At 40.2% G+C, this 23,775-nt stretch overlaps 1 protein-coding gene across 1 annotated transcript in view; it reads right to left on the bottom strand.

Moving 5' to 3' along the window:
- Nucleotides 1-23,775, bottom strand: part of SPAG6 (sperm associated antigen 6) — a 161,758-nt gene that overhangs the window by 37,342 nt on the left and 100,641 nt on the right. Inside the window, exon 8 of the mRNA XM_056519273.1 lies at nt 11,461-11,652. Coding sequence (XP_056375248.1) covers nt 11,461-11,652 — 192 coding nt within the window. The remainder of the gene's footprint in view (nt 1-11,460; nt 11,653-23,775) is intronic.

Raw genomic sequence — 23,775 nt, 5'->3', positions numbered from 1 at the left:
TAACAAGCACTGATTGGCAAGTATACAGTCAATCAGTAACGGGCATTAATGCCCCTTATGGTCCCTTAATGTACCTCACATGGGTGGGTTACGTGCAAGTTTCCTGCAGGAGAAAAACAACGCAGTCATTGGGTCAATGTAATCTTCTGCAGATTTTGGGCTTCGGATAACTCAAACCTGTGGTAGGAAACTAGCTGGTAGCAGATATGTGAACGTATCCTTAGACTATATTCACACCATGGAATATTTGTGGAATGTCTGCCCAGAAAACACGGTTGAAAATTTGACAAATAATGGGTGCCGAAATTCCGCCGTGTGCCTGGTGCAGCAGAAACTCACTTAAGGGTGCGTTCACATACTAGTAACTAGCAGCGGGTTTCCCAATGCGAGTTACGCTACCATTCATTTGAATGGGTCCGCGGACAGTCCGCAAATCTGACACTATTGCGGACCCATTCAAATCAATGGCTGCGTAACTCGCAGCAGGATTCCCGCAGCGGGAAACCCGCTGCTAGTAATAGCGTGTGAACGCACCCTAAAAACAATGGGAATCTGCTGCATAGAATTTCCGAGTTGAATTTTTCTGCTGGATTGCGCTCAGAAATTCTGTTGTGTGAACATGCTCTGACAGAGTGTTCTGACTGTGGTAACACTTTTGATTTTGCTCTAATTGCTGGTCACCACCTCCAATGCTTTAAGGTTATGTGCACACACAAACTTTAGACATCCAGATATTTTTCCTATGCACTTCATTTTACAGCCATAATAAATTATCGATGTAGAACTAAGCTGAATGTTTACGTCTCAAAAAACTGTTCCAAAAAATTGTTTATACACATCCAGGTGCCCTGTGGCAATATAGGCTACATCAAAAGTGCTACTTGTGCATGATGAGAGTGTTGCACAGTTTGGGAGACCATTGGTCTGGTCCACATATCTGTGTTTTTTGCTGAGGTTTTCCAAAGACCTAACCTGACTACAGTGTTCTGAAACATTACACATGACCACAAAGTGTGACGGCACCATTAAAATTGTAAGACAAGGACACATATTGCGGAATATGTTGGCGGTTTATAGACAAGAGAAGAGTAATAATAGTGAACGGGAGAGCTTGCTGCTTGCCGTGCTGTACACGCTTGCAATGCATCCATTTCCCACATGGCTTCACTAACACAACTAAACATGACCTAGAATAGGCTGTTATTTCAGTGCTGGATAGAGACAACTGATCTGAAGTTTGACAAATAAAGTGGTTATTTTAATGAAGTGGGCATGTATCCACTGGGAACGCAGCGGAGACCACCAAAATCACTAGCGATGTGTAAAGCGGAATTAGATCCAGGTGTCTACTGGGGAGGGGGGTACGTTCTGGACAGACATGTGTTCAAAGGCTAAACGGAGACAGTAAGGGCTGACATTCACTAAACCACATGTAGAGAACGAGAAGAATGAATGCTAGATAGACAGGCAATAGTTAGCATAGCAAGTGCTGCACATCCTAAAATAAAATAAAAATCTAAAGTAAATAGGCAGCTTGGAGTTGTTGGCTTCTGTCCAATTTTATAATTTTTCATTAAGTGGTTTCATACACACAAACACTTCTAGCAGCAGTCCCCAAGATCTAAAACATATAAAACTACATAAAATATAGCTACAAAAAACATTGTATTTAAAAGTACATTTTGATATTAGTTAATTAAAAAAAACAGACAAAAACACATCAAGCTCTGCTACTGTACCCAAATATTAACTATACTGCATGCAAGAGCACCAATTTATATTTTTATACTTCTTCCCCTCAAAATGAACTGATCTAAGCAATCATATACATATACAAACCTTCTGTGCCAGTGATGTCTACAGGGTTACCAGATACATAGATAAATAATAATAACAGTTATCAACCCCTTAAGGACATGCGCTGTAAATATACGGCACTGAAGCGAGTAACTTCACGCACAGCGTTGTACATTTACGGTGTGGCTATGACACAAGAGCAGGAGCTGCCCTCGCTTCATGCACAGCGGGTCACGGCGGCTGTCAGAAAGTTAGAGGTGGTCAAAATAGGGCAATTTTAAATGTACTGATTTTGTTAGAAAAAAGTTTGACATTTTTTTAAAAGCAGAACAATAATAGAAATGTATGTAACCATGGGTATCATTTCAATCTTATTGACCCTCAAAATAAATAAAACATGTCATTTCATTTTTACTGTTAAGTGTACAATGTGAAAACGACCCCCCCCCCCCCCATTTGCTAAATTGTGATTTTCGTTTAAATTTCCTTACACAAAAATTTTTTGGGGGGGTTTACTATACATTTTAGGGTAAAATGAGTGATGTCATTAGAAAGTACAATTGGTCACGCAAAAAACAAGCCCTAATAGGGGTCTGTGAATGTAAATATAAAAGAGTTATAGATTTTAGAAGGCGAGGAGAAAAAAACAGAAACGCAAAAATAAAGTTGGCTGTGTAATTAAGGCCAAAATGGGCTGTGCCCTTAAGGGGTTAAAGAGGCCAACCCGCAAAAATGAGATTGTATAACCATTAAATAGCTTAGGTTGCCCTGATCACACACCTTTTTACAGTTTCTTGATACACCCTTCTGTTCCTGAGATATCTGGGTTTAGATTTTGTCTGACAATTCAGGTAATCTGTCAGATGGGTGTGGACTTACGGTATTTTTAAAGGGGCACTCCCCTGGAAGACTTTTTATTATTATTATTATTTTTTTTATTTTTTTTTTATCAACTGGTGCCAGAAAATTAAACAGATTTGTAAATTACTTCTATTTAAAAATCTTAATCCTACCAGTACTTATCAGCTGCTGTATGCTCTTTTCTTTTTGAATTTCCTTTCTGTCTGACCACAGTGCTCTATGCTGACACCTCTGTCTATGTCAAGAACTTTCCAGAGCAGGCAAGGTTTGCTATGGACAGTTCCTAAAATGGACAGAGGTGTCAGCAGAGAGCACTGTGGTCAGACAGAAAGGAAATTAAAAAAGAAAATAACTTCCTTTGGAGCATACAGCAGCTGATATGTACTGGAAAGATTATGATTTTTAAATAGAAGTAATTTACAAATCTGTTTAACTTTCTGGCACCAGTTGATTTAAAAAAAAATAAAAAAAATGTTTTCCATTGTAGCATCTCTTCAATAATGGGAGTGAATCAGGTGATGGGTGGGATAATATAGTTAAGGGGTGTGTATTAGGAATTCACACCCCTCAATGTACAACATACACACCCTCTGACTGTATAATTCCGCCTATCACCTGACAGTCAGTCCTATTATTAAAATTAAGTTCCCGCCTATCTGACGGATTCCCTGAATTGTCATCCTTGGGCTGTTCGATCATGCTGGGAGTTGTAGTTTGGCAACAGCTGGAAGCACCCGGGTTGGGGAACAATGCTTTACACCCCATACATCCAACATCCAACACATCAATTGTATAATATCTTTTTTTTTTCTTTACAGGGAAGGTGGTGTGGGCAGGATTTATTATGAAAGGGGTCTGTGTTCTCTCTCACTGCAGTGATTGGATTATACTGCAGAAATATTACCCTAATCAGAATATGCGCATTGTGAACATATGTCTCATAAAAATAAAAAATAAAACTACACAAAAGGCCATACAGACGGAATGTAATATAGGATACAGGCCTTAATAAAAATAGTTTATTTATAAATGAAGTCTGGATGCCAGAAGATTAACGGATATCATATTGTTTTGCATTGATTATATTGCGTCCTTGCAGATTAAAAAAATAAAAAGGCAGAGCCATATCCCTTCAAGGCTGGAAGGTTTAGAAGTTGGCTCCAAGAAATCGCTGCCAGCAGACAAGCACTTAACAGATAAGAGAATTTCTGTTGCTCTGCTGAGCCGACTCTGACCCGCCTCACACTGCTCATACTCTCGTAGGCTTAAAAGAGTTTACTCTATTTTACATTCTCACCTAAAAAAAAATTAAATACAATTTTTATTAAAATTCTGAAATGCATTTGTATAATATTGGGGTGGGGTGCTTTCTTACAGAAACAGAGCATTTGGTCAACAGCCATTTCTCCTGATCCCCACCTACACAATCAAACTTAAAGGGGTTCTCAGGGGGAAAAATTATGTTTTGAAATCATCTGGTGCCAGGAAGTTGTGTAGTTCTTTCCAGTCTGACCACAGTGCTCTCTGCTGCCACCTCTGACCGTGTCAGGAACTGTCCAGAGCAGGAGCAAATTCCCATAGCAAACCTCTCTTGCTCTGGACAGTTCCTGACATGGACAGAGGTGGCAGCAGAGCGCACTGTGGTAAGAATGGAAAGAACTACACAACTTCCTCTGGAACATACAGCAGCTGATAAGTACTGGAAGTACTAAGATTTTCCATAGAAGTAGTTTACAAATCTCTATAACTTTCTGTCACCAGTTAATTAAAAAAATAATGTTTTCCTCCGGAGTACCCCTTCATCAGAGTTGTCTGGAAAACAGAAAAGGTCCTACCTACCCTGCTTGCAGGCATTTACTTCCACCCTCTGCACATCTAAGAAATATACCTTCAGAGATGAGAGTAGGCAGGTGCCAGTCACAATCATCGTGTGCGGGTAAACTAGCCGTCTAGGAAGTAAGTGCCGGGGAGTAGTACAGGTGGGACCTTTTCTGCTCCTCAGACAACTCATTTAAAGGGTACCTCTCATCAAATAAACTTTTGATATATTTTAGAATAATGAATGTTGAATAACTTTCCAATAGCATGTTAATGAGAAATATGCTTCTTTCTATTGTATTTTTCCTGATCAGTCCTGTCAGCAAGCATTTCTGACTCATGCTGGAGTCCTAAACACTCAGAGCTGCCAGTCTGCTTTGTTCACAGCCAAACAGGCTGTGAACAAAGCAGGCTGGCAGCTCTGAGTGTTCTCCTTTGTGAACAAAGCAGACTGGCAGCTCGTAGTGTTTAGGACTCCAGCATGAGTCTGAAATGCTTGCTGCCAGGACTGGTAGGGAGACCCCTAGTGGTCATTTCTTCAAAGTGGAAAATTAAATAGAAAGAAGCATATTTTTTTAATAACATGCAATTGTATAGTTATTCTGCATACATTAATCTATAATATATCAAAAGTTTTTTTGATGAGAGGTACCCTTTAAAGTAGACCTATCTGCACAAAAACAAGGGTGTAAATAAGCCTATGGCTATGGTAGTCATCAGGATTCCAGACATACCTTTTAAATTTAATAGTTCTCAGTGAGATATAACCCTTTTTGCTAAATGAGGCTCAAATGCCCAGGGGGTGTTCCCCAGCAGGGCAAGAGTCTAGGCTAGTCAAGTCCATGTCATCTCTATCTAGCGGCTGTAAGCGAACAGGTTACGTGGATGCAAGTGGGCCATAATAAAGAGGACATAGGCTGGACTTTCCTGGGCTCTTGCCATGGTGGGGAAAGGCCTTGTGGCACTTAAACCTTATTTGCATAATAACAAAAAGGCTTATCTCTTATTAATGGAGAGGTCTAGTGAAATTTTAAAAAAATTATATCGGAAATCCTGATGACTCGCCCTATCTAGCCATGGGCTTGACATAGGGGAGTTCTTCCTAAAAACGTGTTTATTAAGGATAAACAAACTGTTTGTTTTATCCAAGTCCTATCCAGCAAGTGGTTCTGCACTCTGAGTCTGGCACGTTTTATTTTAAGTTCAAGTTTGGTATTCTACTTTAGCATGTAGGTAAACCCAGCAGCGTTCTTAACTAAAGGTCCTTAAAGGGGTATTCCAGGCCCAAACTTTTTTTTATATACCAACTGCCTCTGGAAAGTTAAACAGATTTGTAAATTACTTTGATTAAAAAATCTTAATCCTTGCAATAGTTATTAGCTTCTGAAGTTGAGTTGTTTTTTTCTGTCTAACTGCTCTCTGATGACTCACATCCCGGAAGCTGTGCAGTTCCTATGGGGATATTCTCCCATCATGCACAGCTCCCGGGACATGACATCATCATTGAGCAGTGAGACAGAAAACTTCAGAAGCTAATAACTATTGGAAGGATTAAGATTTTTTAATAGAAATAATTTACAAATCTGTTTAACTTTCCGGAGCCAGTTGATATATAAAAAAAAGTTTACCCCTTTAAAGAGTTATGTGAATTTTACAAACTTTTCAGTATCACGCCCGTGATGACAAGTCATTCCCGACATCTGCAGTCGCTGAAGAGTCAGGAGGACCCCCCCATATACACATTCGATAGTCAGCTTATCCTGTCAAAATCTGCCGTTTTTTCTGTCTAATGTGTATAGCCAGCTTTAGACTACTGATGGTTTGGACAAAAAGCTTTCAAGGCCTACCTTAAAGGGGTACTCCCCTGGCCAGCATTCGTAAGCAAGTGTCCCGAATGCTATTTTCGCGCTGCGGGGGTCAGCCACGCCCCCTCAATGCAAGTCTATGGGAGGGGGCATAACTAACGTCACGCCCCCTCCCATAGACTTGCATTTAGGGGGCGTGGTCGTGATGTCACCAGGGGGCGTGGTCAACCCTTGCAGCGCAAAAACAGCATTCAGGACATTTACTTCCAAACGCTGGCCAGTGGAGTACCCCTTTAAAAGGGATTTCCAAGGACAAAAACATAAATAGATTCTTACTAGGATAGGCCATCAATGTTCATTTTGATGAACTGTGAGGGTCTTAAAGATTAGACTCTCACCAAACAAACTTTTAGAGGAAAAGAATTTACAGGTAACTTTAGCAGTGCTGCTATTAAACATCTTTCTGGTAGTGAAATAATACACTATTCACTCTGTTTGTGTTTCTCACACTAAAGCCAAAAGGGCAAAATATAAAAACACCAAAATTAAAGCTTGTGCATGGTAATATTGATAGTAATAATAATGCGAGGGCTGCACAGTGTGCTACTGTACTACGTGAATGGGCTTTAACAGTAAGAAAGAGAGAAAGTTTTGAATTAAGATCTGTAAACCTCAAGGGTGTATGTTAATCTGAGTCCAGGTATAAGGTCCAGGTATGAGACATAATAAAGACGCCTAAATGTAGCTACTTTGCAGTCATGTGAAACAGGCCTAAGGGTTCATGCACTCTGGCACGGAGCCTGTACAAGCTCTGTCAGACTGTGTGTACAGATATATTCTCACCTACAAGCAAAGCTGCTAAGGGAGAATACCTTTGTATATATGAAGTGTAATACAGCATGCCAAAAAGGAATTTCTGTTGGATTTGTATGGAAAAAAATCCTCCTTACGCTTTGATAAAATTGGGCACATACAGAGGCACAATAGAGGTCTCTATGAAAGCTCAATTATGGCTCTGTGCATGCGCCCTTTAAAGGGTACCTCTCATCAAATAAACTTTTGATATGTTTTAGATTAATGAATGTTGAATAACTTTCCAATAGCATGTTAATGAAAAATATGCTTCTTTCTATTGTATTTTTCCTGATCAGTCCTGTCAGCAAGCATTTCTGACTCATGCTGGAGTCCTAAACACTCAGAGCTGCCAGCCTGCTTTGTTCACAGCCAAACAGGCTGTGAACAAAGCAGCTGGCAGCTCTGAGTGTTCTCCTTTGTGAACAAAGCAGACTGGCAGCTCGTAGTGTTTAGGACTCCAGCATGAGTCTGAAATGCTTGCTGCCAGGACTGGTAGGGAGACCCCTAGTGGTCATTTCTTCAAAGTGGGAAATTAAATAGAAAGAAGCATATTTTTTAATAACATGCAATTGTAAAGTTATTCTGCATACATTAATCTATAATATATCAAAAGTTTTTTTTGATGAGAGGTACCCTTTAAATGTACCTGATGTGTCTAAACTTTTGACATCTCCCAGGAATATATCAAATATTTTCTGAAAACTCAATGACCCTTTAAAAGGGGTTTTCTAGTATTTAAAAAATAATAAAATAAAAAAATAAAAAACCTCCTTCTTTCTTGCAAAAACAGCACCACTCTTGTCTACAGGCTATGTGTAGTATTATAGCTCAGTCCCATTCACTTCAATGGAGCTGAGCTGCAATATCAGACATAATCTGTGGACAGGAGAGGCGCTGTTTTTGCAAAAATGAGGCAGTGTTTTTCTAATCCTGGACATCCCTTTAAGTTGTCCTGTGGCAGTTCTGCTAAAAAACGCTTAAAGGAGGCAACAAAACTGCCAACAGCCATGTACACCGTTCAGGGAAAGGAGTGTTACGATATCTACTGTATTGGTCATGTAACCGAGAAAAATGTTACAGTAAGTGTCTAGGAGCTTTCTGTATTTTGTTTCCCTGGCTCCTCCTTGATCTATAGCTTTCAATCATAGTTGAGACAAGGGGTCCTGATGTTCATTACACTATCCAGAAGATCCCACCTCCAGGACACCCACTGTGACAGCATCAGGAACAGCCAACAACATTTTTCTCAGTCAGGCAAGTTGTCAAAACAGCGAGTATTTTCACGCTCCCTCTCCAACCTCTGTATAAGGCTGTCAGTTTTGATGACTTAAAACTGCTGACAGACTCCCTTTAACTAAGTGCAGACAGCTTGCTTGCCCAGATGCTTGTTGTCAGGCAGTATTTACCTAGCAACCAGATGTGACTCAAGTAAAAGCTAATTTGACATTGTGCATACAGCAGCATTGGAAAAAACCAGCAAGATTGTAGTATAAGCATGCCGCACACACCCAATACCTCCCACCCTGCTCAGCTAGATAGTTATAGAGGAGAACCTCTTTAAAAGGGATTATCCAGGAAAATACTTTTTTTATATATATTAACTGGCTCCAGAAAGTTAAACAGATTTGTAAATTACTTCTATTTAAAAATCTTAATCCTTTCAGTACTTATGAGCTTCTGAAGTTAAGGTTGTTCTTTTCTGTCTAAGTGCTCTCTGATGACACGTGTCTCGGGAACCGCCCAGTTTAGAAGAAAATCCCTATAGCAAACCTCTTCTAAACTGGGCGGTTCCCGAGACACGTGTCATCAGAGAGCACTTAGACAGAAAAGAACAAACTTAACTTCAGAAGCTCCTAAGTACTGAAAGGATTAAGATTTTTTAATAGAAGTAATTTCCAAATCTGTTTAACTTTATGGAGCCAGTTGATATATAATTAAAAGTTTTTTCCTGGACTACCCCTTTAAAAAGGTAACCAATCATTGCTTTCATGCTGCCTGAAGGACAAGTCATCAAGGCAATACCTGGAAGCTTCCCCCCAGCCAACCAGCCATGACTGACAAATCACTCCTTATACCCAAAGAAGGAAGATCTATAAATCAACGCTTGGTGTTACATATGAAAACATATTGAAAAGTGTTGGGTATTGCATTACATTTTTATCTAGCATATTTCTGTACACACTGTAATTTATCTGAGTTTTTTTTTTATGTTTTCTATTATTGCAAACAATCATAATACCTGAAAATCAAAATGTTAAAAAATAATTGATAGGACCTGACTCTGATTTCCTGTCCCTAGTCCAGTATTTTTTTACGTATTTTATATATTGATTAATATATACACTGCTCAAAAAAATAAAGGGAACATTGATAACACATCGTAGATCTGAATGAATGAACTAATCGTATGAAATACTTTCGTCTTTATATAGTTGAATGTGCTGACAACAAAATCACACAAAAATTATCAATGGAAATCAAATTTATCAACCCATGGAGGTCTGGATATGGAGTCACACTCAAAATCAAAGTGTAAAACCACACTACAGGCTGATCCAACTTTGATGTAATGTCCTTAAAACAAGTCACAATGAGGCTCAGTAGTGTGTGTGGCCTCCACGTGCCGTATGACCTCCCTACAATGCCTGGGCATGCTCCTGATGAGGTGGTGGATGGTCTCCTGAGGGATGTCCTCCTAGACCTGGACTAAAGCATTAATGCCAATGCCTTCCTCTTGCAGGAACTGCTGACACACTCCAGCATGAGGTCTAGCACTGTCTTGCATAAGGAGGAACCCAGGGCCAACCTTACCAGCATATGGTCTCATAAGGGGTCTGAGGATCTCATCTCAGTATCTAATGGCAGTTAGGCTACCTCTGGCAAGCACAGGGAGGGCTGTGAGGCCCCCCAAAGAAATGCCACCCCACACCATTACTGACCCACCGCCAAACCGGTCATGCTGTAAGATGTTGCAGGCAGCAGAATGTTCTCCACGGTGTCTAAAGACTATGTCACGTCTATCACATGTGGTTCATCTGTGAAGAGTACAGGGTGCCAGTGGCGAATTTACCAATCTTGGTGTTCTCTGGCAAAAGCCAAACGTCCTTCTTGGTGTTGGGCTGTAAGCACAACCCCCACCTGTGGATGGCAGGCATTCATATCACCCTCATAGAGTCTGTTTCTGACCGTTTGAGTGGACACATGCACATTTGAGGCCTGCTGGAGGTCATTTTGCAGAGCTATGCCAGTGCTCCTCCTGCTCCTCCTTGCACAAAGGCGGTCCTGCTGCTGGGTTGTTGCCCTCCTACGGCCTCCTCCACGTCTCCTGATGTACTGGCCTGTCTCCTGGTAGCGCCTCCATGGTCTGCACACTACACTGACAGACACAGCAAACCTTCTTGCCACAGCTCGCATTGATGTACCATCCTGGATGAGCTGCACTACCTGACCCACACTACCTGACCCCACAGACTCGTAGACGTATCATGCTACCACTAGAGTGAAAGCACCGCCAGCATTCAAAAGTGACCAAAACATCAGCCAGGAAGCATAGGAACTGAGAAGTGGTCTGTGGTCACCACCTACAGAACCACTCCTTTATTGGTGGTGTCTTGCTAATTGCCTATAAATTTCCACCTGTTGTCTGTTCCTTTTGCACAACAGCATGTGAAATTGATTGTCAATCAGTGTTGCTTCCTGAGTGGACAGTGTGATTTCACAGAAGTGTCATTGACTTGGAGTTACAATGTGTTGTTTAAGTGTTCCCTTATGTTTTTTGAGCAGTGTATTTGCACGTATTGATTTACATATTTGAAAAGTCCAGAGGTTTTGTTGCAACCTTGCAATTTGCTTCTATTTGTATTTTCTGGGGTTGTTTTTTTTTTCTTTCTTTCTTTTATGTGGTGTTCTTGCTGGCCTGGGTCTAATCTACCTTTTATCTTTCCTCATACAAGATATTGTTATATGCTATAAGGCTTTTTGCAGTACATTATTTATATAAAACAAATATTTATAAACATAGTATAAGAAGTAAATATTACTATACATATTATCAAAAAAATATAAAAACATTTATTGCAGACATTATACAATTATTATCAGAGGAAGAAAAAAAAATTTTAAAAGAGAAAGGTGGATGAATACATGGTTACAATCATACCGTACGCTCCTTATAGAGCTTGATAAATGAGCAGATTTTGCTATGGGTGTGATCATCCATTAGAGAGCAGTAAAATCTTGAGAAGCCCTTGTCAGCGATGACAAGGGAGGACGTAGATTAATATGGTCTAAACACGGCGGCTGAAAGTAAAAAGGGGACGTTTACCTTGACTTGAAGGTCCTCAGAGCTTTCAGTATCCATGTAAAGAGACAGGAGCTTTGGCAATACATTTGCTACAGCGACAGCACGTGCATGCTCAGGAGTGTGTCTCCCAATCTGGCCAAGGGACCAAGCAGCAGCTGCCTTGATGTGATCCTCGGCTTCCTCTGACAGGCAGATGGCTAATTGAGGGACCCCCTGCAAGGTTCAACGCAATTGTTCTTAGTGAAAAGCAATGCATATCAAGTGATCTCACAAATAACACAGCACATTAGATAGAAATCGTGTCATTTTCTTTGTCTGCTGTGTCTAACCAATAAAGAAGAAACAAGAAAAAAAAGAAATCAAAATATAGATCATAAAAAAAATGTATATAAAAAATCAGAAACCACATGGCTTCTTGGGCTACAATGGGTTAAACATTAGAGTTCACATAGAGATTAAAATGATTATTCCAGTCCATACAGCTTGGGAGCAATATTGTCGCATTATGGCTTCCCTTCCAGGGCTGAGGAACAGACATTACTGACAGGCTTCATTGAGGATTACACATTATTAAAAAACAGACACTTGTATCTCCATGTGAGAAATAATAAGTGACGGGTTTAGAAATGATCGCCCATTGATGTCACATTGGGACAAAGGCAGCGGAGAGTTTAATATTTTTCATAACTAAATTATTATTTTATATATATATATATATATATATATATATATATATATATATATACACACATATACATATACACACACACACACACACATTATATTGCAGCTCTATTTGTCAAAAAGTCCTTGCTAGGTGCCAGCACCCCAGACCTGATCACAGTCCATCCAACAGAACAATGGCACAGTACTCCTCAATGTGGTATAATATCACATTTATAATATACAACAAGAATCTGTTCAAAGAATAAGTCCTAAACAGTTTTATTTCTTTATAATAAATATTTACAATTGTAAATAGATCTGTAAAGCAAACAATAAAACAAATAATATATATACACACATAATATATATATATATATATATATATATATATATATATATATATATATATTATGTTCAAATTCCGCATCTTAGTGTTTCCATATTGTATCTGTCTTCTTCCACACACACACACACACACAATTATCATACTTGTTTTTTTTTTTTTTTTCCGAGAATTTCAATAGTTTTTCATGGTGATTTTGCAAGTGTTTTGGTGTTTTCTTTTTTAAATTTAACATTAAAAACATGTTTTTTTTTATAGCTATTTTTCAAAAAAACTAAAATGGCAGAAACTACACCATATCCACAGCATGTTGATCTTTGGATAAAAAAATTTAAAAAAATGACACAAAAAAACAAAAGCAGTTTGTAGGTAGTGTTTTTAACATGACACTATAGACTTTACGTACATGTAAGTGCAAAAAAAAAAAAATACAAATGTACTCTAAAACAATCAATAAAGAAGTGTTTCCCAACCAGGTGCCAGGCATGCTGAGAGTTGTAGTTTTGCAACAGCTGGAGGGATCCTGGTTGGGAAACACTGCAGTAAAGACAAGCTTACCAGTTTTGATGCAGTTTTTTTAAGCCAAAGCAAGGAGTGAATGGAGAAGAATGTGAAATATAATATGATGTCTTATACTTCCTGCTGGATCCACTTCTTGCTTTGGATAAAAAAATCATTGTATGCGTGATTCCACCATTTTACACATAGGGGGGAGATTTATCCAAATCTGTGCAGAGAAAATGTGGAGCAGTTGCCCATAGCAACCAATCAGATGGCTTCTTTGAAAAATAAAAGAAGCAAAAAAGACAGGTTGTTATTGGTAACTGCTCCACTTTTCCTCTGTACAGATTTGGATAAATCTCCAATCGTGTTTTTCGCTTTTTTTTTTTTTTTTGGTCTTCATATAGACTTCCCTGTAAAAAAAAATGCAAAAAAAAAAAGCAAAAAAAAAAATGCATGTTAACATTAACTAAGAAAAAGCAACAAAACATTTTTTAAAGCAAAAAAAAAAACAAGAAAATTCCTGTGTGTGAAAAAGGCCTTAATGTTATTCTGTACACAAATAGCATTTTGGGTTTGTTTTTGGCATTCTGATCATGGTTTGTGTACTTCAAATTACGTAATTTAAGCTTCCAATAATCTTAAAAACTATTTGAAAACATAAAAAATGCCATAAAAATGCTTACAAAACTGCAGTTTTTTGTAAGGTTTTAAACTCACACAAAAAAATGAAAAAGCTACATGAAAACACAAGAAAAAAGGATACATTTTCTATAAAAATGTAAACTAAGACTGCTTATACGGCGAGATCAGTTTTCACAAATGTCTCAAGGATTTTTTTTTAACTATATTACAAGTTCATTGATGCTAGAAATTAATCAGTTCTCAAATGATTTCACGAAATGAAATGTCAGGTGAAATACAGCGAGATCAGGTAAACTCCCCAGTACAGGTCACCTGTCTAACCCAGGAAGAAGTACAGTGCCACCTACAAAAAATCAAAATAGACAAATTGCCAGGTCCAGATGGCATTCACCCCCGTGTTCTAAAGGAATTAAGTAATGTGATAGACAGACCCCTATTTTTAATATTCAGGGACTCTATAGTAACAGGGACTGTTCCCCAGGACTGGCGCATGGCAAATGTGGTGACAATATTTCAAAAGGGGACAAAAGGTGACCCCCAGGAATTATGGGCCTGTTAGTTTAACCTCCGTTGTATGTAAATTGTTTGAGGGTTTTCTAAGAGATGCTATTTTGGAATATCTTGATAAAAATAAATGTATGACCCCATATCAACAATGGCTTTATGAGGGATCGGTCCTGTCAAACTAACCTGATCAGCTTTTATGAGGAGGTGAGCTCCAGACTGGACCAGGCGGAATCGCTGGATGTCGTATATATGGAGATTTTTCCAAAGCATTTGATATGGTGCCACATAAAAAATTGGTGTATAAAATTAGATGGTTTGGGCTGGGGGAGAATGTGTGCAAGTGGGTAAGTAACTGGCTCAGTGATAGTCCAAAGTGTAATAGAATCAGCACAGGATGGCCTCTAGTTAGGTGCACGATATCAATCAGCTTGCCAATGCTGGATTCAGATACAAAGTCCCTAAGGAACTCTCTGCCAGAGGAGGTGGTCTTGGTGAATTCTGTTAAAAAGTTCAAATGGGGTCTGGATGCATTTTTGGAGAGTAATAACATTACAGGTTATGGATACTAGATTTATAGGGACGGAACGTTGATCCAGGGATTTATTCTGACGCCATATTTGGAGTCAGGAAGGAATTTTTACCTCGAGTAATAGGGTTTTTTGCCTTCCTCTGGATCAACTCAGTAGGGACTCATTAGGGATATAGGTTGAACTTGGTGGACTCTGTTCTTTTTTCAACCTTATGAACTAGGTTACGTCTTCACTGTGTCTATGGAGCTATCCTTCCCCAGAAGTAATGCCTCCTTATACCATCATGTATATGGAGTCTGTTAGATCACGTGAGGATTCTTTTTGGCCGGATTCATACTGCTCCAACAAAATAATTCACTGTGGCTCTGTATGAAATTGGAGGCATGCAGAGGTACAGAAGTGAGCTAACACACCTCTACGAGAGCCCTACTGGGGTAAAAGTCCTAAAAAAGGAAGGCTATGTTCACACATCATTTTTGAGGCACTCCAATAAACTTTGTCTGATTTACAGGCAAATAAAAAAAAATCTGAAAATTTCAGATATTTGTTTCCAGACCTTTTTTGTTCTATTTTGGAGCAATTTTATTAAAAGATTTTGGCCAATATTTTAGCATTTTTTTTGTTATATGTCCAAGAATACAGACAAAATCAGCCAAGAAAGAGGCCCTAACACTAAATTTTATATCTGCAACAATATGGACATCAAAACAAACTTAATGGAAATTAAGGGACGTTAACCGGGGTGAGGGGGGATTCAAAAAGTGGCCCAAATAACTAAGTGGGAACACAACCTAATTAATTTGCCTGCGACAGCTCTTCAGTATTTGTAAAAAAAAATAATAATAATTGCTAATTCACAAGGTGCACCAAACACTGCTATGTGTGAATGCAGCCGAATAAAAGGGAAATGTAAAAATTAATTACTTTAATATCTTAATATACTGTTGTGTTCCTGCTGGTTATTATGATCCCGATCCCTTGTTGTTAATAGTAAATAATAGTTGCCTTAATACGATGATTTCAGAACACATTTTTTTTCTTTTTTATCTTGTTTTTTCAGAGCTGGTGTTTACAGAAAACCATGAGGTATACATTATAGTTTATGCATATTTGCTTTCCTTTCTATAGCTCGAAATATCCAGAGTCACTCTGTCATAACAGATTAAACAATACACCCCATTAATCAAAACGGGCACAAAAAGCTGATCCAAAAAACCTTAAGGCTGGGTTTATAAAGTGGCTTTTTTGTGGTTTACAATTGGATCAAGTATGACCTGCAGTTGTCAGAAGGCAATTTTTTTTATCTTTTTTTAGACTGATGTTTGTAGCCGTATTTTCTTAACTGATGACCTTTTGTAATGCATTTTTATAGGCATATTGATACTTGTAGAGACCTCACGTCAAGCCCATATGTCAACTCTCATATCCAGCATTGTAAATACACTAATTCAGCAAATGTGTGGCAGATCTCCTGCAAAAGAAATTCCCAGGACACCCAGGCTGTAGGCACTTGTATGGGTTTATCCACAGCCATACAGTTACAAGGTCCATAGTCTGCTCCGGAGCAGTGCGCACCTGCTGTCATGCAGGGAGCCGTGGTTGCACGGCTACTCGCGCTCACTCAACCACGGCTCCCTGCATGACAGCAGGTGCGCACTGCTCCGGAGCAGACTATGGACCTTGTAACTGTATGGCTGTGGATAAACCCATACAAGTGCCTACAGCCTGGGTGTCCTGGGAATTTCTTTTGCAGGAGATCTGCCACACATTTGCTGAATTAGTGGCAATATAGAGCTTAATACAGATCGGTATGATAGGAGAGAATTTTCCTTTACAGGTGGTACTGGGCCATTAGTACACACTGGCATTGATACATGACATTACTTGCTGGTGACCATTGAGTGTTAAATACATCTACATGTGAAAGCTCTGTACTAAAGCTTGATATAATATGTTACCACTAATGAAGTTGTTCAGTATCATGCAGCAGAAACGCGTTTGGGGACTATTGAGTAACATAGATATCTATACGTGAAGCTCTATACTGGGTGACTATTGAGTGATAGAAATATCTATATATGAAGCTCTGTACTAATACGATACCGATTTCTGCAAATATTTGTGGTGACTACTGACCCCCATTTGGAGCTGTACATGTTGTGTAAGTAGCTCAGGGTCAGGGATCATGGTATCCACTTTAATACTATTTTATCTCACAGCGCACTTTTTGTATATACTTTTAAGAGACTAATTAAAAGTAACATTTTAGGCACATATCCTTATACACGTTATTTTTTGTTTATTATTTTATATTAAATCATTTATTGAATTTCATTGAAAATGAAGCAAAAAGAATCACGGTCTATAAAAACGACAAAAAATTTCTAAATCCAAAATGTATGTAGAGATATTTATATATGCTCTGATAGACGAACAGCAAAAATCTGTCTGCAGCGTTCTTAGCCTTGGAAAACGTTTAAAAAGTACTGCTAGAAACTGCATACAAGATGCTGCAAGTGTGAATCCAGCCTGAAGACCATTACTCTCTGAAATAAAGTAATTGGATTGTTGTCAGGCAATCATTTATTGTATATTGGCTTGCTCAAAGGGGTACTCCGGTGGAAATTTTTTTTTTTTAAATCAACTGGTGCCAGAAAGTTAAACAGATTTGTAAATTACTTCTATTAAAAAAATCTTAATCCTTCCAGTACTTATTAGCTGTTGAATACTAGCTGTGTAACACAGAGCTCTCTGTTGACATCATGACCACAGTGCTCTCCGCTAACATCTCTGTCCATTTTAGGAACTGTCCAGAGTAGGAGAAAATCCCCATAGCAAACATATGCTGCTCTGGACAGTTCCTACAATGGACAGAGATGTCAGCAGAGAGCACTGTGCGCGTGATGTCAGCAGAGAGTACTGTGTTTCAAAAAGAAAAGAATTTCCTCTGTAGTATTCAGCAGCTAATAAGTACTGGAAGGATTAAGATTTTTTAATAGACGTAATATACAAATCTGTTTTACTTTCTGGCACCAGTTGATTTAAGAAAAAAAAAAAAAAAAGTTTTCCACCGGAGTACCCAAATAAAGGGGTACTCCACTGGCCGGCATTCAAAACATTTAGTTCCGAACACTGCATGTGGGCTGCGGAGGTCGGCTACGCCCTCTAGTGATGTCACGTCACGCCCCCTCAATGCAAGTCTATGGGAGGGGGCGTGCTGGAAGCCACACCCCCTCCCATAGACTTGCATTGAGGGGGCGTGACATGACGTTACTAGAGGGCGTAATCGACCTGCGCAGCGTGTCCACAGCGCTCAGAACTAAATGTTCTGAACGCTGGCCAGTGGAGTACCCCTTTAAGGGTGCATTCACACATAGGGGGATTTTATCAAGGCTTTGACACAGGGGACAGACACAGACTAAAGAGGGCCCTTGTGCAAAGAATGTGTGTGCCACTTATAACCTAACCATGCCCCAACGAGGCACATATAAAACTATACAAATCTATATTGACCTTTATATTATTAGTTTAGAATGCAAGTAAAAAAAAAAAAAAACATGAATAATGCAAATACAGACATCCTTAACTAATACAAACCCCACACTTGACCCCTTAATCTAATACAGGCCTTAGACAAGACTTCTAAGTTCATAAAGTCCCTACACCCTCTAGGTTTAGGCTATGTTCACACTAGGATATGTCCGTATAGATAATCTCTGTGTGGACATTCAGCAAACTGTGGGTGCCAATGCCAAGACCGCACAGGAATGTGCCATCTCAGACGGCTATGCGTTCCATGCGGGGTCCGCAGGAAGAATAAACGTGTTCATTCTTTCTGCGGACACGGAAATCGCAATCGGAAACATCTGCCACAGAAATTCCACCGTGTGAACAGCACAGCAGAATCCCATTGAATTAAACAGGACGTGTGGACATTTCAAGCGGAATTACATACAGAAATTCTGATGTGTGAACATGGCCTAATACTGAATGTCACACATTGTGCTCGCTAAATGTAATAGTGACGAACACTCTGGGAGAGATTTATCAAAACCCGTGAATAATTGACCATAGCAACCAATCAGATCGCTTCTTTCAATTTTTTAGAGGCCTTTTCAAAAATGAAAGAATCGATCTGATTGGTTGTTCTGGGCAACTGGTCAACTTGTAAACTTGTACTCTGCACAGGTTTTGATAAATTCCCCCCCCCCCCCCCCCTCCCTTGATTGCAATAGTGCCACAGACTGCGTTAATGAATGTAAGTGGCAGGGGAGGAGCGGGGACAGGGGGACAGGGCACATATGAGGACAGAGAGCCGGACACATATAGGTGATATAGCAGGGCACATTCAAGGGGAGAGCAGAGCATATAGGGGGAGAGCAGAGCACATAAGTACGATTAGAGCAGGGCACATATAGGTGATATAGCAGGGCACATTCAAGGGGAGAGCAGAGCATATAGGGGGAGAGCAGAGCACATATGAGGACAGAGAGCCGGACACATATAGGTGATATAGCAGGGCACATTCAAGGGGAGAGCAGAGCATATAGGGGAGAGCAGAGCACATAAGAACGATTAGCGCAGGGCACATATGAGGGATATAGCAGAGCCCGTTAGAAAAAGTAGAACAGGACACATATGTTGGCTATAGCAGGGTATATAGGGAGAAATAGAGCACGGTGCGTATGTTAGATATAGCAGGGCACATATAGGGGATAGAGCAGAGACCTTATGGCGGGCACAACACCACACGACCACCCTTCTCCATCTTTATACATTCACTTCTATGAGGCATGCTGAGCTGGGAGCTGACCTCCTGCAGTGTGACAGGATTTCCTCCTCTACCTCTGCTTCCTGTCACACCAGGCTGGTTATGCACGGGAGGAGCTCCTGCTTCTCCACACAGCTCCCTGCGGTACCAGGCACAGCCAGGAGGCGCTGCTGATCTCTGCATCTTCTGGGTCTATTCTAATCCCCCCCGGAAGAAGGAAGTGATTCAAGGTGGGTGTTCTTGTGGGAAATGAGATGTGGGATCATAAAAATTTATATATTTTATGAGTATATTTCTCTGCTGCAATGGTGTTTTCTTGTAGGTTGGTATTGTATATGGTTGCATATAGCAGGGTAGCACTTTTTTTTTTTTTATTATTTATTGCTGGGAACTAGGGCTGGGCGGTATGACCAAATATGTGTATCACAGGATTTTTTTAACTTACGGCAGTTCCACGGTATATAACGGTATTTTCTCACCCCCCCCCCCAATCATGTGACCCGCGCGCGGTGTTCAGCTCACCCCCCCCCCCCCCAATCATCTGACCCGCCAGCACTGTTCTGCTCCCTCCAATTAATGATCAGACCAGCAGGGTACTACTCACAGATATCAAGCACTACCCTCTTTGTTGGGGGCCGCCGGCGATGGAACTCCCTGTACGCCAGTGGTCTCCAACCTGCGGACCTCCAGTTGTTGCAAAACTACAACTCCCAGCATGCCCGGACAGCCGTTGGCTGTCCGGGCATGCTGGGAGTTGTAGTTTTGCAACAGCTGGAGGTCCGCAGGTTGGAGACCACTGCTGTACGCTGTATACCTATACCCGGGCTGCAAAGATACAGAAAATAAACTTTTAACTCGTCCACCTCGGCCGTACGCTGGGGACGGGGGAGGACAGCCGTCAGCCTATCACCGGCCGGAGTGATGTCCCGCCCCGGCCAGTGATAGGCTGAGCCCACTGTCATGTAAGAAGCCGGCTTCTTACATGACAGTGGGCTCAGCCTATCACTGGCAGGGGCGGGACATTGCTCCGGCCGGTGATAGGCTGACAGCTGTCCGGCGTTCCAGGGCGGACGTAGGTGAGTTAAAAGTTTATTTTCTTTATCTTTTGCAGCCGGCATAGGGATACAGCGTACAGCAGTGGTTTCCAACCTGCGGACCTCCAGCTATTGCAAAACTACAACTCCCAGCATGCCCGGTCAGCGTTGGCTGTCCGGGCATGCTGGGAATTGTAGTTTTGCAATATCTGGAGGTCCACAGGTTGGAGACCACTGGCGTACAGTATAGAGTTCCAGCGCCGGTGTCGGCCCGCAACAAAGAGGTGGAGGGCAGTGCTTGACATCTGTGAGTAGTACCCCTCTGGGCTGATAATTAATTGGGGAGGAGCAGAACAGCGCTGGCGGGTCACATAGGATTAGTTCCCCGATGTGGGGACAGCGCTGCGCTGATAATACATTTCCAAGGGGGAGGAGCCCAACCGGTATTGCGGTATGGGCTAAAATTCATAGCGTGCAGCCCAAAAATTTCGGTATTCGGTATGAACCGGTATACCGCCCAGCCCTACTGGGAAGTATACAGTGGACCCTCCAATACATGTAGCATTGAGCTCACACTGTATTACTGGTGTTGCTGTTCTAAACTAGACAGCCCAGAACCGGGAAGTGCAGTGAATACACAAACTACCAGGAGCAGAGCGGCACATTTGTACATTTTGTACAGAAATATGCAACTTTATGTGCCTCTGGAGTAGAATTCAAAGACTGGCACAGAGACAATAAAAAATTAAAACTATGTCCTCTATAGGTAGTTTTTAAAAGAAGAAAAATTACCACAAGAGGACAAGGTTTTATGCTAGAGGGGCAAAAGATTAAAAGTAATATCAGAAAGTATAAGGCCAGGTCCATGCGCGCAGAATCTTCCACACAGACGTTCTGCAGCAGCACAGTCCCATTGGATTTCAATGGAATTCTGCTGCACTGTTCACACGGCAAAAATTTCCACAGAAGCAACATCTGCTGCGGAAATCTTGATTCCAGCGTCTGCAAAAACATTCAACATGTTTTATGTTTTTGCAGATTCCATAAGGAAATGCATTGCCGTCTATGAGGCGCTTTTCCGAGCGGTCCTTGCGCTGGCATGTTTTGCGGGTGCTTCGCTTTCTGTGGAATATCCGCATGGAGATTGCACCACGTGAACATAGCCTTACTTTACTGAGAGAGTAGTGGATGCATGGAAAGGCCTTCCTGCTGAAGTGGTAGCTGCAAATACAGTGAAGAAGTTTAAGCATGGGATAAGCATAAGGCTATCCTTCATATAAGATAGGGATAGATATAAGGCTATCCTTCATATAAGATAGGACCAGGAACTATTAATAGTATTCAGGATATTGGGCAGACTAGATGGGCCGAATGGTTCTTATCTGCCGACACATTCTATGTGTCTTTGTGTCACGTTTATTTACAGACTTCATACTCATGATAAAAAGAGCACTGCCTCAAGATTGATCATGATTGGTGTTTGGTGATATATTCCCTTAATATTTCGGTCAGAATTCTCCGCCAAAGACAGGAGTGGAACCAACACAGAGAAAACCCATAATGCAAAGATGTTTGCCTGTTTGGATTAAATTCTAAACTAGTGAAGATGTAGTACTGGAAGTTGTGGATTCCTTTTTTAGCTCGGGAATGGAGCACATGGCATCCCGGCTTCTTCTGACATACTCGTGTCATTGCCTTGATACATAAACAGGTCAATGATGTGCTGTCTTGGGCCTCATACCAGCAGTATAAGGTATACAGATGGCATCAATTTAAAGGGGTTATCCAGGAAAAAACTTTATTTTACATTTCAACTGGCTCCAGAAAGTTAAACAGATTTGTAAATTACTTCTATTAAAAAATCTTAATCCTTTCAGTACTTATAAGCTGATGAAGTTGAGTTGTTCTTTTCTGTCAAAGTGCTCTCTGATGACACGTGTCTCGGGAACTGTCCAGAGTAGAAGCAAATCCCCATAGCAAACTCCTTCTACTCTGTGCAGTTCCCGAGATGTCAGCAGAGAGCACTGTTGCCAGACAGAAAACAACAACTCAACTTCAGCAGCTGATAATTATTGAAAGCATTAAGATTTTTTAATAAAAGTAATTTACAAATCTGTTTAACATTCTGGAGCCAGTTGATATATATATATATATATATATATATATATATATATAAAAAGTTTTTCCCTGGAATACCCCTTTAAACTAGCTTTCCCTTTTCTTGAAAACAAATTAATTATTTTGAATCCGAAGATAAGAAACTCTTACTTTGGGTGTGTTTAACACTGACCTTTTCTATTAAGACAGTGTCATCCTGCAGTCCATGTTTTTAAATATATTACAAAAAAAAAATAATATATATATAAAATACATTCATTATGTAATTATTTAACTAATTAATACATCATGTATTTATTTAATTAAATGTATTTACTTTATTAATAATAAAATAAAGAAATACATATAAATAAATAAATAATTTAATTAATTATCATGTATTCCCAAAATGAGCCGTTCCTGAAACCTCATCTTGATTCTATGGGTATGTTTATGCTTGGTACAATGCAAACGTTGTGGCATATGTCAGCAAACCGAAAGATGGGGTTGTCGAATTATACAAAAGTGCGGCCCCAACTGGTTGCATATTAATGAGCCAATTGTAGTCTAAAAATTTGAAGGTATACGGTTTCTTTGGGGGACTCAAAAGCATGGTGGGTACAACCTGCAATGATACAGCACTAACTTTTTAGGACCCACTGATAATCTAACATGTGATTTCTGACCTGTGGCTCTCCAGCTGTTGCAAAACTACAACTCCCAGCATGCCCTGACAGCCTGTGGCTGTCAGGGCATGCTGGGAGTTGTAGTTTTGCAACAGCTGGAGGGCCGCAAGATAGGGATCACAGACCTAACGTCTATGGAGGGTTACCATACTCTTGCTCAATTGCTACAGATTGCACAAGTCATATTCTTCCTATTCAATTTCATTGTTTCCTTTAAGATAAGAAGCATCTGAGGAGTGTGGCAGCCACTCATCTTCCTTGCATGTTATTAGGGGGAAATTAACATATTAAGTGCTGGCTGAAAGCTATAGTTCTGCATTTATTCATGAGCCGAGGTTACATTACTGCCTAACTAGTCAGATATGACATTCAGGAGTTCAGGAAAAGCGGGGTGGCGCTATTGGAAGACACTCAGCTTTCTTAAGAACAGACATAACTGATTTTAGGAGAAAATTTTCGGCCGTCCAGACATTAGCTCAGATATAATGATCCCATTGTATGTCGACACTTCAGATCGTGCGCCTTTCTTTCACTGAAATGTAGTATTTCTGCAGAC

This window comes from Hyla sarda, chromosome 5 (assembly GCF_029499605.1).
Source record: "Hyla sarda isolate aHylSar1 chromosome 5, aHylSar1.hap1, whole genome shotgun sequence".
NCBI classification, from domain to species: domain Eukaryota; kingdom Metazoa; phylum Chordata; class Amphibia; order Anura; family Hylidae; genus Hyla; species Hyla sarda.
This window is presented reverse-complemented; position numbering and strand designations above follow the sequence as displayed.